The 17,684-nt window shown below is 46.4% G+C and overlaps 1 protein-coding gene across 1 annotated transcript in view; it reads right to left on the bottom strand.

Moving 5' to 3' along the window:
* The window catches only part of LOC144104802 (uncharacterized), a 55,771-nt gene that overhangs the window by 20,649 nt on the left and 17,438 nt on the right, over positions 1 to 17,684 (bottom strand). Inside the window, exons 3-4 of the mRNA XM_077637989.1 lie at positions 15,825 to 15,971; positions 7,179 to 7,309 (exon numbers count right to left, since the gene is read on the bottom strand). Of these exons, the coding sequence (XP_077494115.1) occupies positions 7,179 to 7,309; positions 15,825 to 15,971 (278 nt within the window). The remainder of the gene's footprint in view (positions 1 to 7,178; positions 7,310 to 15,824; positions 15,972 to 17,684) is intronic.

The following is a 17,684-nucleotide window of genomic DNA, read 5'->3' as shown; positions in this document are numbered from 1 at the left end:
CAAACATTAATACAGGTAGTGAACAAAATGATAGTGGATGAGAAAGTCCCCGATGAATGGCGATTAAGTAGAATGAACATGATATATAAGGGAAAGGGGGACAAAGCAGACGTAAGTAACTATCGCCCCATAACAGTGACATCTGTGGTTTACAGGGTGGTGATGCAAATTATAAAGGATAGACTGCAGGCTTGGGTGGAGAACGAGGGGGTGTTAGGGGAACTACAGAATGGGTTCCGGAAACAAAGGAGGTTGGAGGACAATCTATTTTCATTGACACAGTGTATAGAAATTGCGGAAAAGGAACATAGGCCCTTATAGCTAGCATTTCTGGATATTAGGGGAGCCTACGACAACGTTACTCAGGAGCATTTAGGGGCCATACTGGGCACATTGGATGTGGAAAATGGAGTAATTAATCTTTAAAAAGATATATATAGAGGTAACAGAGTGCTCATAAAATAGGAAAAAATGTATCAGGGCCTGTAGAGATACAGCGGGGGCTTAGAAAAGGATGTCCTCAGTCCCCTTTGTTGTTCATGTTGTACCTGCAAGGGTTGGAGACCAAGCTAGAGGGGAGCGGACTAGGCTTCAACCTATCTTTTTTCAAGCAAGGGGAATTGATTAAACAGACATTACCGGGACTAATATACGCGGACGATATAGTGATAATGGCTGACAACAAGGAAGGCCTGCAGAAGCTGTTAAACATATGCAGTACAGAGGGAGATAGATTAGGCTTCAAGTATAGTAAGGAAAAATCTGCAGTCATGATATTTAATGAAGAGGGCGGCGAGCATAGAATACAGGAGTTCGTGCTAAAGGTAGTGAATGAGTACAAGTATCTTGGGGTGTGGATAAATAACAGTGCTGAGTATCTGACAGAGCATGAAAAATATGTAATGAATAAAGCTAGTAGGAATGCATCTGTCATGAAAAATAGGGCACTGTGGAATTACAATAGGTATGAGGTGGTAAGAGGGATCTGGAAAGGGGTGATGGTCCCTAGCCTGACCTTCGGTAATGCGGTCCTGTGTATGAGGCCAGATGTTCAAGCAAGGCTGGAAATTAGGCAACGGGGAGTAGGGAGGTTAGCTTTGGGAGCACATGGCAATACACCAAATTAGGGGGTACAGGGTGATATGGGATGGGCGTCTTTCGAGAGCAGAGAGGCTAGCAGTAAGATAGCATTTGAGGAACGATTGAGAAAGATGGAGGAAAAGCGGTGGGCTAGGAAAGCTTTCAGATACCTGTATATAAAGAATGTTGACACGAAATGGAGAAAGCGAACTAGAAAATTGACAAGCAAATATCTGGACAGCAGTAAGGGGGCAAATCAGCAATTATCGGTTAAGAAAAAGGTTAAAGGAACAGAGAGAGCTTTGTGGAAAACAGGGATGCTGACGAAATTGGCACTGGAAACATACCGGACCTTTAAACAGGAAATTGTCAAAGAAAATATCTATGATAATTGTAGGGGAAGTTCTTTGTTGTTTGAGGCCAGGACTGGAGTTTTGCGGACTAAGAGTCAGGTACCAGGAGATAGACACTTTGTGCATTGCGTGCGGAGAGGAGGAGGAAACGGCTGAACACTTGATACTCTCCTGTAAAGGGCTTCACCCTACAGTGGAAGGCAGCGGGGCTGACTTACCCAAGGCATTGGGGTTTAGGGATAGTGAAGGGAAAGTGGATTTTAAGAGGTTAGAAGTAACCAAGCGAAGGTTATGTGAGTGGTGGCTAAAAACAAGACAGGAGTAAAATTTCACAAGACATGGCTAGGTGGCTTGAGCCACCGCCCGATATAAAGGGTTCAGCCGTATCCATCTATCCATCCATCCAGCCGGCCGCCTTGTTTGAGATGCATGTAGCAGACGAACTCCTGCTCCGCAAGCGTGTTTTCTTCGCGCGTGGCATCAGACTGGCGTTTGGAATCCGCGTGCATCGCAGATTAGGCCGGTAGTCGCTGTGTGCGTTAGCTGCGCGTAACTACGTCGTAAACGAACGGCAAGTGGCGAAGTGCTTCGATTGGGCAGCTGCGCTTGTTAGCGGTGCTGGAGCCGGCCGAGAAACAGGCGCCGGGACGAAAGTTGGTCGCGGATTTGGTTCCCCTCAATTCGGAGGTAGAACCTCAGATAGTGGTCAATGACAGCGGAAATGATACGCGTCTGAGGCAGACCAGTATCATTTAGAGAATGAGAACAATCTGCTCATCTGTCACAGAGGGCTTACAACATTTGGAGCGGGCTGTACGAGCGGGCGTACTGCAGGGAGAGATGCGTGTCGAGCCGGCGGTAACGGCGCTCGATCCAAATTTCCGCTGCGCAACAGTATACGGGTGCAGAAACACTCGGAGCGCCTATTCTCACTTGAATATTATAGTTTTCTCACTTAGAAGCAGATTTCGGTGAGAGTTTACGGGAGTTTTCACTAAGCCGGAGTGCTCAGGCACCGAACAAAACACACCTCCCCGTGAATCCGCGATGTGACTTCGTCTCTGTCGCTAGACTGCTACCGTAGAGAAAATATTTCTTTTACCCTGGCTATGAGGCACATTCACAAAATTTTAAGAGAGAGGACAGTTACGGGCGTGTTTACTATGCTCGAGTGCGCACGCACGGAGACCGCTGTGCACGTCGCTAGTGCGCGTCGCCTTCGCTTCCTTGGAGGTTGCTACTAAGCGACGGATCGAACGTCCCCACGCCGCCTCGTCGCGTCGCTCTCTTTTTCGCGCACATAGAGCCCACTCTTAAACCAGGTCGATCCGAAATTTTCAGGAAGTGCATCAACTTCAGGAGTCTGATTGAAATAGTTTGTCGGAAATCAAGGGAGTATATATATATATATATATATATATATATATATATATATATATATATATATATATATATATATATATATATATATATATATATATATATATATATTAGCAGATAAGTTAAAGGAAATGAGGAGCCCGTTTGACAAACTTATGAACGGAGCGAACAGTCACCGATACCAAGGTGCATAGGGGAATGTTTCTTTTTATGTGTTGTGCTGATCAGTGGGATATTATATCACTTAGATTAATATATCGCTTAAAGAAAATTTCTTATAAAGCAGCAGAAAAAACAACCATGCCGCCGGTGGGATCCAAACCCACGACCTCCGAATATCGCGTCCGGTGCTCTTACCAACTGAGCTACGGCGACGGCTGTCCAATATCTGCTGCTCTTGTGGGTATTTATGTTCATTGGGTGTAAGCGAACCTTGAGAGTGTTCACCAGCGCCACCCTCGACCATAGCGGCGGACGTAGCACGTCCTGTAATACCGCGAGAGTGACGTGCGGAACGTCATCTAACGGCGAGGGCGGAAACTGCGAGAGCCCTCTTAAGCTACCTATGGCATCAAGACTGCCAGAACCGAGAGTTAAGCTATTAGCAGATAAGTTAAAGGAAATGAGGGGCCCGTTTGACAAACTAAAGAAGGGAGCGAACAGTCACCGATACCAAGGTGCATAGGGGAATGTTTTTTTTTTATGTTGTGCTGATCAGTGGGATATTGATCAGTGGGCTGGTGAACACTCTCAAGGTTCGCTTACACCCAATGAACATAAATACCCACAAGAGCAGGAGATTGGACAGCCGTCGCCGTAGCTCAGTTTGTAAGAGCACCGGACGCGATATTCGGAGGTCGTGGATTCGGATCCCACCGGCGGCATGGTTGTTTTTCTGCTGCTTTATAAGTATTTTCTTTAAGCGATTTATTAATGTAAGTACTATAATATCCCACTGATCAACACAACACATAAAAAAAATCCCCTATGCACCTTGGTATCGGTGACTGTTCGCTCAATTCATAAGTATATATATATATATATGTATATATATATATATATATATATATATATATATATATATATATATATATATATATATATATATATATTGGGGTGACTTCTTGATGTATTCGTGCATCTTAAGTGTTCATCTGAAATTTTTTCCTGTGAGTACAGCGAACACAAAAACTCTCTGATGCCAGAATAATGCAATAAAGTTAATGCTAAAATTAATCACGAAATTTTGATGTACGTCTGACGCTAATTATGCTAATGCTAAATCTTATCAAGAATTTGTGATGCTAATCTGATGTTAAAATGTTGATGCAAAATCTCATAAAGAGTTTGCGATGGTGGCCTGATGTGAAAAAGTTAATGCAAAAATTCATCACGAAACTTTGTTGCCATTCTGATGCAAAAAGTTGATGCAAACACTCATCAGGAATTTATGATGCCTGTCTGATGCAAAAACACAACAGACTTTGCTTTTTTGATTAATTTCTGACGAATCACCAGGTTTGTTTCATAATGACATCAGAAATTCTATATCCATTTTTGTAAGGCTTCAACTCAGAAAACTCAGGCGAACATTAGCCGGGAACAACAGGGAACCTTGGTACCAACGTGACGCCGAACATGAAGGGAACTCTGCGAAATTTCGCGTACAAATCTTATGCAGCTTGGCATGCGCTAAAGGGATCAACCGGTGCATCGCGAGCGAAAGCGCGTAGCACGGACCTTGGAATCTTGTCCAGCATTATTGTAGAAAAAAATGTAGAAAAAAAACAGTCCCAATAGGGACTGTTATCGATATCTTGGATGCAATGGTCCATTCTCCCGACGGGCAGTACGGGTAAAATCTTTCAAAGATTTTCCTTCGCTCACATCGTTCAGTTAAAAAACTGCCATGAAAACCAATAGGGAACGTTTTTGACGATAACAAAAAAAAATGTAAACCTGTCGACGGGAGATCTGCGGACATATCGATTGTTAAAGTGGATTCGTACAATATACGAAAAAATTGCGTTCATGAACTCATTCTTATTGAAAAGTGCTTTGGTCCAGAATTGTTGGTATGTTTTCGAACAATGGGGAAGATTCCCGGGGTTACCGGCGGTGACGCTTAGCATTTTGTGCGCTGTGCCGATCACCACGCCATGTCGTTGGGAAGCAGCGCTAGCTGCAGGCCAGCCCGGAGGTCACGCAGATGTAAGGAACCCACCCAACCTTAATGTTTGGTCACGCGACGACAGCGCCACGCTCCTCCCCTAGCGGCGGAATGCTGAAGCGTTGATCGGGCACGACGCCGCTGCGGCTATTTGACTACCGTAGCCGTGTTGACGTGCTGCTGGAGCCAGTCGCGCCTGTCTCCTCGCGGGTACGGAGGGGCCCATAAGACGCCCGATCATGCGCCGATTGAGTTCATCAAATGGGCAGTTTTAGCAATGACTGAAATGGCGCTGTGGTTGCTTAAAGACAGGGAAGCGTCTTGCTTTTTTCGCAACGTTCTTTCGAGTGACGCTTTCGTTTGCAGGCGTGTTTGTTGTCAACAGAAATCTGCGCAGGTGGCAGGAATCGTTTAATGCGTGTGAAGTATCGGACGCTGCATACTAATGACCCATCGCCGGCAGGCTATATATATATATATATATATATATATATATATATATATATATATATATATATATATATATATATATATATATATATATATATATATATATATATGCACCCACTCGGCCGACGCCATGTAAACTGGCAGGGTGTATAACGTCAAACGCGAAGGTGGCAGTCCCCATGGTAAATTACAGTCCTGCGTTGGCGCGCTCTAGCAGTGCGTGCCCCGTCGAAGCGCGTCAAAGCTGTGGCGTGGTAGTTATTTGTATGTTTAACATCCTAGGGCTGAACATAGAGTCTCGGCAACGCACTACTGGAGGGCCGCCAATTCGCAGGGATTATTAGATATCTGTACGGTAAATATGCTATCTGCGGTAACAACGACAGTGCGTGAGTAGCGGATTGGTGGAAAGCACGACAACGATATAAACGGCAATACCTTACCTACTGGTCATCGCAGTCACGCGCTCGTGCTAAATATTTGGTCTTCAACCGCTTGAGATTCATTAACGCGCACCGACATCGCGAGATGAGCTTTCATATTTCGCACAAATCAAAATGCTGCGATATTCGACCCGCGACTTTCGGGTCAGCAGCCCAGCGCCAAAGCCAGAGAAACACCGTGGAGAGGCAAAAGAAATAAGTAACAGAAAGGCGTGACCAGCAAGCTGAGCGAGCAGAGCAAGCTCAATAAGAAGACGCACATACATAAAAAGGACGGGAACTTGCATTAGAGCACGAGTTTCGTTCAAAGGAAGCCTTCAGTTTCAACTTCACATGCGGCATGGTTATACACTCTCGACATAAAACTAGCCTTTGCGAGAACAGTTCCCTTTTGCGTTATTTTCTCAACGACACGCACACGAGCTGCGCTTACTCTAAAGCACGACAACGCGCGCGCTTCTCGCACAACGGCGTCCAGGCGTGAGCGATGAGAGCACGAGCGCGCACGCGAGCCCGCGCAAACAGTTTGTCACAACGGCCTCGGAGCGAGCGAAAAGAGACGAGGGGCCGCAGTGAAAGTTTTTCAGTGAAGTGGTTTCAGTGAAAGTGTCTTTCTTGGTTTCAACACCGTCTGTCTTTTTTCTTATACATATCCCTTTGTGCCCTTGACCTCGTCAGCTCAGTTGTAAAGATGTCTCGCTCTTGAGTCACGGGCGCCACGACGGTTGACCACGCATAGGTCTAACAGTGCCGATCGGAGAGGGTGGTGATAAGCACATTAGAGGCGCGTTGTCCTGGGTTCACGAACAAGGCAGTCGCTACAATGTCGGTGCAAGCGGCCCGCAGCGAGCGCCGTCTGTTCAAGTGACATGGTATAACGCACACTGCCCCTAGTCGAATCGTGTTCAACACATTTGTGGATGCAGTCATCACTGAAGCTGTGCGGCAGCATAAATTTAGCAGTCCAAACGACCAATGGCGTGGTATGGCGACGAGGGGAGCTGGCCCTCTATGTCGTATCGTACAGGTGGCAGGCGTTCGATCTCTATCTGCGACCAACAATGCAGACGCAACTTTCCAGTTACGGTTACAGGTATGACCTCCTGCTTATAGAATAGCTCTGCACAAACGAGGAGTTGAGCTAGTTGATGCACTCTGATAGAAAAAAAAACAGCGCAACGACAAGGTACAAGGAAGAAGACAGGACCGGAGCTGTCCGCGAAGGACTCGAGCTGCCGTCCAACAGCTATTCTCATTTCACATGTGCCGTGGTGCGCGGCACTGGATGGCGCCCCGGCTCACTTGTGGGCCTCGGGCGTCTTGGCGGGCGTTTTCTTGGGCGCAGAACCGTCGGACGCGGTCAGCAGAGACGGCTGGCCGCTGCTGCCCGCCTTCTTGTCCTCCAGGTTGGCCCGCTGGGCGGCGCGCTTCATCTGCGTCGGGTTTGAGTAAGTCAGAACCAACCGTGCATTCCCCATAGGCCCTGGGCGCGCACTCCTTTGTTTCCCCTTGTCACTGCTTTCGTCCCATCTCTTCCCCAAACACACCGGAAGCGAGACAGTTAGTGCGCCTTCCTTTCTGAACCGTCCCATATGAGCGGGACAGGTGGATTGACGGGGATACAGAGTTCATTTATACCAATAAAAATGATGGTCAATTTGCGTAGTTCAGCCGAATGCGAACTCAGTGCGCTAGCAGATCGGTTTTCACGGCGGTTCCGGTGTTCAAATCCGGTGTTCCTGGATGGCAGTTGTTCGGATACCGATAATGCGTTAGTGTCCATATATGCGGAATTGGTCATTCTCTACATTCGTAGATCCCTGCGAATCTTCCTACCACTCCTGGTGCAGTGGTGCAGCAGTCAAGCGATGCGTCACTGCCCTTCTATGGCAGGTGCTGCCGTCGGTGGGACTTGGGTTGCGATCCAGGTTGCTCTTGTGGAACAGCCTCTGACGATTAACTGAGCACCCGCCTGATACAGTGGGCAGGTGCTCACCTGCCAACAGAATGGTGGGCATATATACCTGGGCAGGTTGCCCACCACCCGGTGGGCAGCTGAGAAGCCTCCCACAAAACCGTCTTCAGACAAAAAGAGAGACAAACAGTCTAACACACAACAGATAAATGCTGTAGACGAGCACTATAAGTGCTAGCGCACTGAAAATCTACATGATGATTCAATGAGATATGCTAAATCTGCGTTTGCAAATGTCGAAGTCGTGCTTCTCTCGTCCTCTGGCGCCGAAGACGGTTGCTCCGCTCGACTAGATCGCCAGGCTGCCGCTACGTTTTGCACATTCGCTTGGGGGGGGGGGGGGGGGGGGGGGACGGAAGAGAAAGAAGTCCGCGCGCTTATAAAGCAGGAGAACTGAGCGGCCAGCACGTTGGGGAGCGCCTGTAGGCGAGCAGTGCGCCGTGCTCACACGCTCTCCTCGCGACGCGCATGCGTCAGCGGGGAGTTTCCTGTAACGTCAAGAACGCTAGTTTCTCTGCCATGCGATAGGGGCGCTGACCGCATTGGCTTCACTCAGGGCTATTACTAACGCCGAACGCCCCAGAGCAAGACTAATGGTCGCAGTACTGCGAATGTGGTTCGTCTTCCCATTGCATTCCACGAAGTTACTGAGCGATGGGTTGAAGCTTTTGGAGGTGGGTGGAGGCTTCGAATAACACACGTCCCGTGGCTTAGAGAAATGACCGTAGTACTGAGAAAGCAGTAATATAGAAATCACTGTGCTCTCCATGTCTTCCGCACGGTTCTGGTAGCGTTTTAGTACGCTGTCTATATTTTTTGCGTGCGGTTTTCCACATTCTTTCTGTACAGTTTCCCCGTGACGTTTTCTCATGTCATACGGAAACCGTACAAACTGCGACTTTTTTATTGTAGCTTTTTTGTGGCAGTTTTTCATTTTCCATCTGACACACTCCTAATTGCCCGTAAGACATTGAGCCCCTACGATAATATTAACCAAACGAGCTATAAACTGTGAGTCGCAAGCTTCCTTTCTCAAACAATTATCTCAAACATCAGTTTGAAATAATTGTAAGGTGTTAATAAAAGGTAAAGTTATATTGTTGAGCTTTAGTTTTTCGGAAAATAAACTACGGCCTAGCTGTCAGAAGGTCTGACCCAGTATAGCCGCAAAAGTACACGAAGCCAATTTCCAACCAATGGTCCTGAAATCACTATCACGCAGCAGAGGATGCATATTGATTGCTTTTCTTGTGCCTAAAGGCTCCCTTCTGCCATGCCCTACCTAATTTTGGCCATTAAATAAACGTAGTAAATATGCATTATCGCATTAACAAATGTGATAAGGGATGCAGCCAACGAGCACCAATTAACAAGCATAAGCTGAAGACTTCGTCTCTTTGTAGTGATAGCTATCTATATTACGGTAGCATTTCGAGCCTTCAGCGTTGCGGCACCACCACCCTGTGGCTGCGCCGCCACGCTGTCACGTGGTTGGTCACGTGGTGCGGCGCCATGGCTGGTCACGTGGTTCGTCTGATGGTTGGGCACGTGACCAAGTTTCGCTCAGCCAGCTGTAGCTATCGCGTCACTCCAGGTTTAACCAGAGCTAAACCACCACCAATTTTTTAAAACAAATTCGATAAGGACATTTACACACCATCAAAAGTCACGGAGGGCAGTTAATACGGCTCACGTGCTTTGAATGCGAAAGCACTGTGTCATCGTGAGCTCTGTTGCGAGGTCGATTAAAGAAGTCTTCCTTTCTGATGACAAACCTACTCGTTAGCATACAGTTGTAAGGAAACGCATACACTCGGTTCACCTTCATTCGCTGTGAAGTGGCACGGTTTTGTGGCCTGCGGGTTGTGTGTTCGCCTCACAGTGTGAAGGTTACTTCGGTACAATCCCCGTGTCATCGGAAGAAACATTATCTCTCTTTTTTTCAGTAGGCTCCCTATCTTATGGTCTAGCATCATGCGAGAGCGTGGTGACGTCACTGGAGGTTCGTGCCATGCACTGCGACGGATGCCAGTTTTTGGGCTAATCTGACACATAATTCTTTTGCATTAATAACTGACATCGCGGATTATATGCCACTGCAAGCATTATACCCACCAGCACGGTGGGCACGGGGCACGCCACCGCAACGATACAGGTCACGAGAATGCCCTTTTTCATGCAGGCCGCACTGATATGGATCGCCACGTCAGCGCCGTTGTGCTATCAAGGCAGCCGTTGAAGCCTGGACCACTATTCTGGCATTTGGCGGGATACCGCCAACACGCCCAACGAAAGCAACACCGCGCCTCGCCCGCCGCCTTCAAACCCGGACCGTTTCCACATCTGGCAACCAAGTGCTACGCTCAGCGTGGCAACTCTGAATAGACTACAAACACTGCCCTCTTACTGGATTCATTTGGGGGGCGCCACCGAGCGATGCAGGTCACGAGAATGCCATTTTTCATGCAGGTTGGTTACTTATCTGATTCAATTTGCATCCGCTCTGATAATGCATTTTTGCTAGTGATGTCATGCCCATCGACCCTACGCATTGCTTTCGAAGAATACTGTGCATATCATGTTACCAGTGTATCAACGCCTATGTCACTTGCCTTCTCTTAGTGTTGGCTGGAGGCGTAGAACTGAACCCCGGACCCACAGTGGATTGTAACTCACAACCGTCCCTCGAATTGATTGTCATAACCATATCCCGCATTGAACTTTCCCAAAATACTGTGTTAAGTGAACTAGCGCTGGTTCGCGCCGCTCAGTAGAAAGTTTAGGATTCGATTTCCAGCCTTTCTTCTCGAGCTCATGCGCTAGAAAAACGCGCCGAAACAAGTCACTTATGCAGCCCAGGTTCTGTAGCCAATTCGGATACGCCTAAACTTTCCTCAGATATTAAACTACTTTCGGACAAATGTGACGATGCCGAGAATCGTCTCCGACGGTCTAATTTGCTGTTTTTCGGAATCTAAGATGAACAAGATTAAACGTGGTCACAATCAGAATCGCGCATCATTTCATTATGCTCTCTGGAGCTTCATATCAAAATGGAAAGCCAAGATATTGAGCGCGCTCACAGACTTGGTCGCTTCCAGTCAGGGAAGAACCGCCCCATCATTGTCAAGTTCACGAGGTTTAAAGACAAAGCGCGAATCCTTTCCATCAGCTCGATGCTTAACGATGCTTAAAGACACGTCGTTCGCACCACGAGAAGACTACTCTGGAAGTATACGCTTGGCAAGGAAAAAACTTTCTTCATATGGTCAGCACAGTTCTAACTCATTCAAAATCTGTTTTGATAAGCTTATTATGTACAGAAAACAGTTTGTGTACGATGCTGGAACCGTTTCCGTGATCGAAAAAAGTTCATAGCACACACTACAGTCACAGAAGCTGTTGATTCGCCAACCTTTGCAAACCTCTATGCGTGCCACCGCTGCCCCAAGAGACAAATCAGTATCAGTTTTACTAACCAATATACGAAGCTACTTGTCAAAGAAAAACGCCGTTGAAGCTATATTGAATGGCAATAGCACCGATATCACGATCTTTACCGAAACATGGCTCGTGCTTGATATACAAAATAAGGATTTATTGCAAGATAAGCAGTCTTTCGATTTTTTCCGGCGTGATAGACCTGGGCGCAGGGGAGGAGGCGTGGTGGTCCTCGTTAAGCGTACCCTCGTTGCTTCGGCTGTTGAAATCAGTAGCAATAGCGAAATACTTTGTGTGAACATGTCACTTGCTCATCTCACTAATATTATTGCCTACTACCGAGCTCCTGATTCTGATCACTCTTTCAATGAAGACTTAGTCACCATTCTATTTCACATGAAAAACCAGTTTCTCTCTGACAACTTTAGAGTCTACGGTGATTTTAACTTTCCAGACATCGACTGGGAGAATCTAAGTGCGGATTCACTCCAATCGAAGATTTTTTGATCTTATTCTCTCGTTTAACCTTTCTCAAACAGTTTTCCAACTCGTGGTAGTAACACCCTAGATCTTGCTCTTGTCTCAAATCCAGCTTCAATCCAGTCATTGTCACCCTGCGATGGTCTTAGCGATCATAACATAGTGCTGTTCAACCTATAGATTCCAAAGCCTCCACGACAACGTTCAGTGAAATACATTCGTGAGTACAGCAAAGCCGATTTTTCCAAAATCAATGTTGAACTCAGGCTGAATTTCTTCTCCACTTAGCAGAGCCCGCTCCTAATAGGTCTGTTGATGAAAACTGGCGTTCGTATAAAGAAGCAATTGTAAGACTGGCCTTCGGCTTTGGAATCTTCAGAGGCTGGCGCTTAACGATGAAGACGACGAGAAGCGCCGAACGCTCGGTCCCTCGAGCATGCTCTGGACTGAACGCTGCCCCTGGCCTGTGCCTGGACTGTACCGCTGGTTGTTCGCGACGCAGTGCTTTGCAAGACGCTCCTTATTACACAATTATCTCTCTAACTGATTCATATGCACCCCACGTCTGCATTCGTGGTGATGCCGGCAAACCATGGTTTACAAATTCATTAAGAAAATTATGTAACAAGAAAAAAGGGTTCTTCAGGGCAGCTAAGGCCTCGAACTCAGTTCTTAAATGAGAAAAGTACTTTAACTGTCTCCATAAATATACCAGGTTGCTTAGGAGCACCAAACATAATTTTTACGACAAGGACCTACTCGACATCCTCCGAATTAACCCAAAAAAATTTTGGTCTTTGTTAACTCCTAACCGTAGCGGGTCGCATAATATCACTTTGTTAGATCACGACGGCTCTCACGTTCTAAAGGAGCTCCGTTCAGACGTAGTGAACGAGTATTTGTCGATGTTTGCACACAAGAACCAGTTACATATATTCCTATAGCGCCCAGCTTAAATTTCCCTCAAATGCCGCCACTGGTATCGCCGTTGATGAAATATTTCAATTAATAAATAACTTGAAGGTATCTGGTGCCCCTGGGCCCGACAACATATCTGCGAAAATTCTTAAAAGTAGTAAAATAATGTCCAGCCGTGTCCTACAAATATTTTTCCCGCAGTATATCTCCTCTGGCAAAATCTCATCCGAATAGAAGTTAAGCAGAGTTGTACCCACCTTTGAGGCAGGGAACCGCTCCGATTCGTCCAATTATCGACCTATCTCGCTAACGTGCATTGCATGCAAGCTCATCGAACATATAATTTACTCTCACATTGCAACGCACCTAGATAATATTTCATTTTTCTTCTCTAAACAACACGGATTTCGCTCTGGTTGTTCACGTGAAACTCAGCTTTTCGAATTCACGACTGACCTCCACTCAAACCTAGACTCATCCTTTCAAACAGACATAATTTACCTCAATTTTTCTAAGGCTTTTCACCGCGTTCCCCACCAGCGCCTCATGACCAAACATTCCTGCCTGTCTCTGGACCTACTAGTATTATCATGGATTCACTGTTTTTTAACTAATCGTTCGCAATACAACGTCATTGATAGTCATCATTCCGCCGCTACAAATGTTACCTCTGGAGTCCCTCAGGAATCAGTTTTTGGCCCGCTTCTGTTTTTAACCTTTATTAATGACTTCCTGCTGGAATTTCGTCGTCCATTCATCTGTTCGCAGATGATTGTGTTCTCTACCGTCGTATTTGCACTAATAGTGATCAGTCTGCTGCAAACGACTTAAACTTAATCCAAAACTGGCGCTTTACCTGGCTCATGAAGTTGAATGTGACTAAATGTAAGTTTATGCACGTGTCCCGGAAACTATCTAACTTGCTCTACTCATATTCGCTAAACACGACCGTGCTATCTCAGGTTGAATCTTACAGGTATCTTGGCGTCGGAATAACAAAAAATCTGAACTGGTCAAAGCACATCAAGTCGCTTGCTGCACGCGTTTCCAAATCATTAGGTCTCATCCGACGATCTCCCACATTTTCTCCGCCCACGGTTAGACTAATCGCATACGAAACATTCATCCGTACCAAACTTGAATATGCATCGACTATTTGGAACTGCCATCAAGAATACCTAACCCAGGCGTTAGAAGCAGTCCAAAACCGAGCTGCTCGTTTCATAACATCCAAATATGATTCTCGGCTGAGCGTTACTAATATAACATCTTCCATTGGTCTAACTCCTCTGTCATCACGACGTAAGATAGCAAGGCTTTGCCTATTTCACAAACTTCATCATAATTTCCCGCAATTACGTGATAGCCTTATTCTGCCCCCCTTGAGATCCTCCCGACGTTTGTTTAAGTGCAACAGTGTTCAGCGTATTCATGGTACCAATAACGCTTTCAATAATTTTTTTCTGCCAACTGTTATTTCCGAGTGCAATGTGCTTCCTGACGGTATTGTCAATGAAACCAACTCAGTAAAAATTACACTTATTGATTGCTTATTTCTCTCCTCAATTCCTGTAGAAAGCCTTTTTATTTAGCTATTTATTGCCTTGTTAATTTCAACGCGTTTACTGTGTTTATTTGTGCTTGCCATTTATATTTGTGTACTGCCTTTGTGACCAGTTTTTTACCATTTGTCCCCCCACCCCTTTTGTAATGACCCATTGGGGCCTTTAAGGGTAAATAAATGATGATGATGATAACTGAAAACATAAAGCCTGCCGGTGGGAAAGTAATGAACTGCTGGTTATTAAGGATTACTAAACTTGCTTCTGTTGCTTTTTTATCATTCTCGCCGCCGCTTTAACGGGGTAAAATTAAGCACGAATCGCGCAAACGTATTGAAAAATCTGTCCTTGAAACCTGCCCACTTGAATTAACGTCGCAATATATTAGCCAGAACTGTGGAATTTCTAGCGGCCTTGCTCAATGGAAAAAAAAAAGCGATAAGGCAGCGACACGAGAGTAGAGGACATGATAACGCTGAACTTACAACAGCCCTCTTATAGGTGTCCAACAGAGCCCCCTTTCAAGACGAAATTAACCCGCGCAATAATGCCGAGATCTTTGGCCAATAATCGTTATAAAAAGTATACAGTTGTTTCATTTCGTCGCCACCGACACCCACTTATTCATGCTCATTTATAAGATCTATAGTGTCTCCTTAGACTGCATTCAGTTGGATAAATACCTTAGTGTTAGACTGTGCACTGATCATGGCACAATCATGTTACAAATATCATATCAGCTTGGAGGCAAAGTGTCCAAATTCATTCCATTGTAACACTTATGCGCTTGCTTTGCACTTTAATACACACACTGAGTCTTGAGTCCATAGGAAAAATGTCTAATCAATTGACGCAATCACTTAAACCTTACCCCCCCCCCCTTACCCTCGAAAATATTCATGCACACTATGTATTTCATGTAAGCGTAAATTCGGTAAGAAATGAAGTAGTCTAGAAGTGCTCCATTTTTCGAAATTTATCGAGATAATTACCGTTGCCCATCGCGATGAATGTTCAGTGCGGAAAAAAGACACCCCGTTACGCCGTCCAGCGGCGTCTGAGGCTCGTGAACATCGCCAGGGGGACAGTGTTCGCTTGGGCGGTGCGGCGCGACTCTGCGTCTGTCGTTGTACCGAAACCGTGCAGACCGTTGTTTGTGCACCGAATCAGAACTTGCTCTGGAGGTATACCTGAGCGTAAACGCTAACTGCGCGGCCATAGCGCCTTATGCTGCCAGGTCATGTGATCCACCGTTACGGCGGAGGTGACCAACATATGGGAGCAGCCGGGTTCATGTTGCTAACATAGCCCACAATGTCTTCTCCTAAAAGCATCCAAAACAGCGATCAGTAATATGGAGCCATGCCATGGGTTGAAGTAGGGGATAAATACGTCTTCTCCGCTTATCCGCGGCTCACAGTTTAGACCACAGAGTCTCCACAGAGTGTAACGAAAATATGGAGAGAAATAAATCCAATGAAATCTCCAAGTTATCAGTTTTCAGTTAGAAATACATCTCGCATTAGTCCTCACAAGAATTTTCCAGCTGCGTAATCGCCGCCATAGACCCACCTGTTCCTTGAGAGCCAAGATGGAGGGCGAAGGCCGAGCGATGAGCACGGGCTGCGATTCGTCCAACAAGCCGACGGCGGCGGGGCGCACCACGATCTCTTCGTCGCCGGGGTCCGCCTTGGTGCTGCTGGCAGGCATTTTTTTGGCCTGGGAAGGAAAGAAGAACTCCAGGGATGGGGCCCTCCTGTCTTTTCGCTCTCGACAAGACAACGAAAAGGCTTTCACTCAGGCGCCGTGAAAGTTGCCGTTTTCGAACAGCCCCTACCACGGTCTGATTTTTGCTAATACGAACAGTAAGTAGTTCCCTCAACCGAGAAGAAGCCGCCGCATGGCGACAGCTGCAAACTAATACCTACCCCTGTCCATTTACCCTTCACCCCTTTCACCCCACACAATATACCCCTCCTGCCCCTTCTGTGGATCAAAGTCCACAGTATACCACTGCACCTGGGAAGGCCCACGCCTTCTAGGCTACTCCCCTATTCCTTCACTCACAACTTCTCGCAGGGAGACAGCGCTCACTAGCTCAGACACGCAGGAGCAGCGACGGTGGATCCAGCGGTCAAGCGACGTGGCGCGAACCAATTGTGCCTGGCCGCGGCGCTCGTATCCCAATAGAGGCGAAATGTTTGAGTCCCGTGTACTGTGTGATGTCAGCGCGTGTTAAAGAACCTCAGGTGCTCGAAATCATACAGAGCCTTCCACTACTGAGTCATTCATATACTGAATCGTTTGGGGATGTTAAACACCCTGAAATCAAACGAAACCCTTTAATTAGCCTCCACGTTTTCGGCCCATACGTGATTGCTGGTAAGATATACAGATGCTTTATACTGCCCTCTTGAGGAATTACCGCCGCGGTGGCTCAGTGGTTATGACGCTCGACTAGTGGCCCGAATGACGCGGGTTCGATCTCGAACGCGGCGGTCGACTTTAGATGGAGGCGAAGTTCAAGAGGCTCGTGTGCTGTGCGATGTCAGAACACGTTAAAGAACCCTAGGTGGTCAAAATTTCCGGAGCCCTTCACTACGGCGTCCCTCATAGCCTGAGCCACTTTGGGACGTCACACCGCCATAAACCGAAACCTCTTAAGGAATTATCATTTGGCAGTGCCTGCCAAAGGCGCTCCGCTCAGTTCTTATTCCTCTAGTTATTCCACTCCAGTGTGGTCTGAATCTGCAGTGACTACCTAAGCTGTGTAGATGTGCTCCCTTACCGCTTCATATGCTTTTCTGCCTATCGTAAATTCTCTTCCGAGACTGCTGAACACTAAATTAAATTTCTTGATACTGAATTTTAGCCCCACCATTCTACGTTGCCTCTATAGATCCCGAATAAAGCTTTGCGGTTCGACAGCTGAGTCACTAGAGAAGTAAATGTCATCGGCAACTCGGAGATTCCTTAGGTAGTTTGCATGAACTTTCATGCCCCAATGTTCCTCCAGTGAACAGCCAGTGAATGGCATTGGAGCTATTGTGCCTCCCACCGGACTCCCTTCCTTATTGCTATTTTATCACTTTCCCTTTGGAGGTCAATAGTCGTTGTGCATCCGCTAGAGACGTTCCATTCTTTACATCATGAATGCTCATCAACTCTCCCAACTTTCAGCCTTACTTGGTAGATGTTTTCAAGTATTTTTACTTAAGACTCTTCTACCCCCTGGTTCCGCATTGCCTGCATGTCTGCTGAGGTTTCGACTGAGTCAAATGTTTTACCGGGCTCAACAGTAACAAAAAAATCTGCAGATTGATTTGCGTGTGATTTTTATAAAGTACGAAACACTTGTGAAGCGGCAGGTTTCATGTCTGAGCTCATCGTCGATTCGAAATAGTACCACACGTGAATATTTCGCATATAACA

Source organism: Amblyomma americanum, chromosome 9 (assembly GCF_052857255.1).
Source record: "Amblyomma americanum isolate KBUSLIRL-KWMA chromosome 9, ASM5285725v1, whole genome shotgun sequence".
Taxonomy (NCBI): domain Eukaryota; kingdom Metazoa; phylum Arthropoda; class Arachnida; order Ixodida; family Ixodidae; genus Amblyomma; species Amblyomma americanum.
This window is presented reverse-complemented; position numbering and strand designations above follow the sequence as displayed.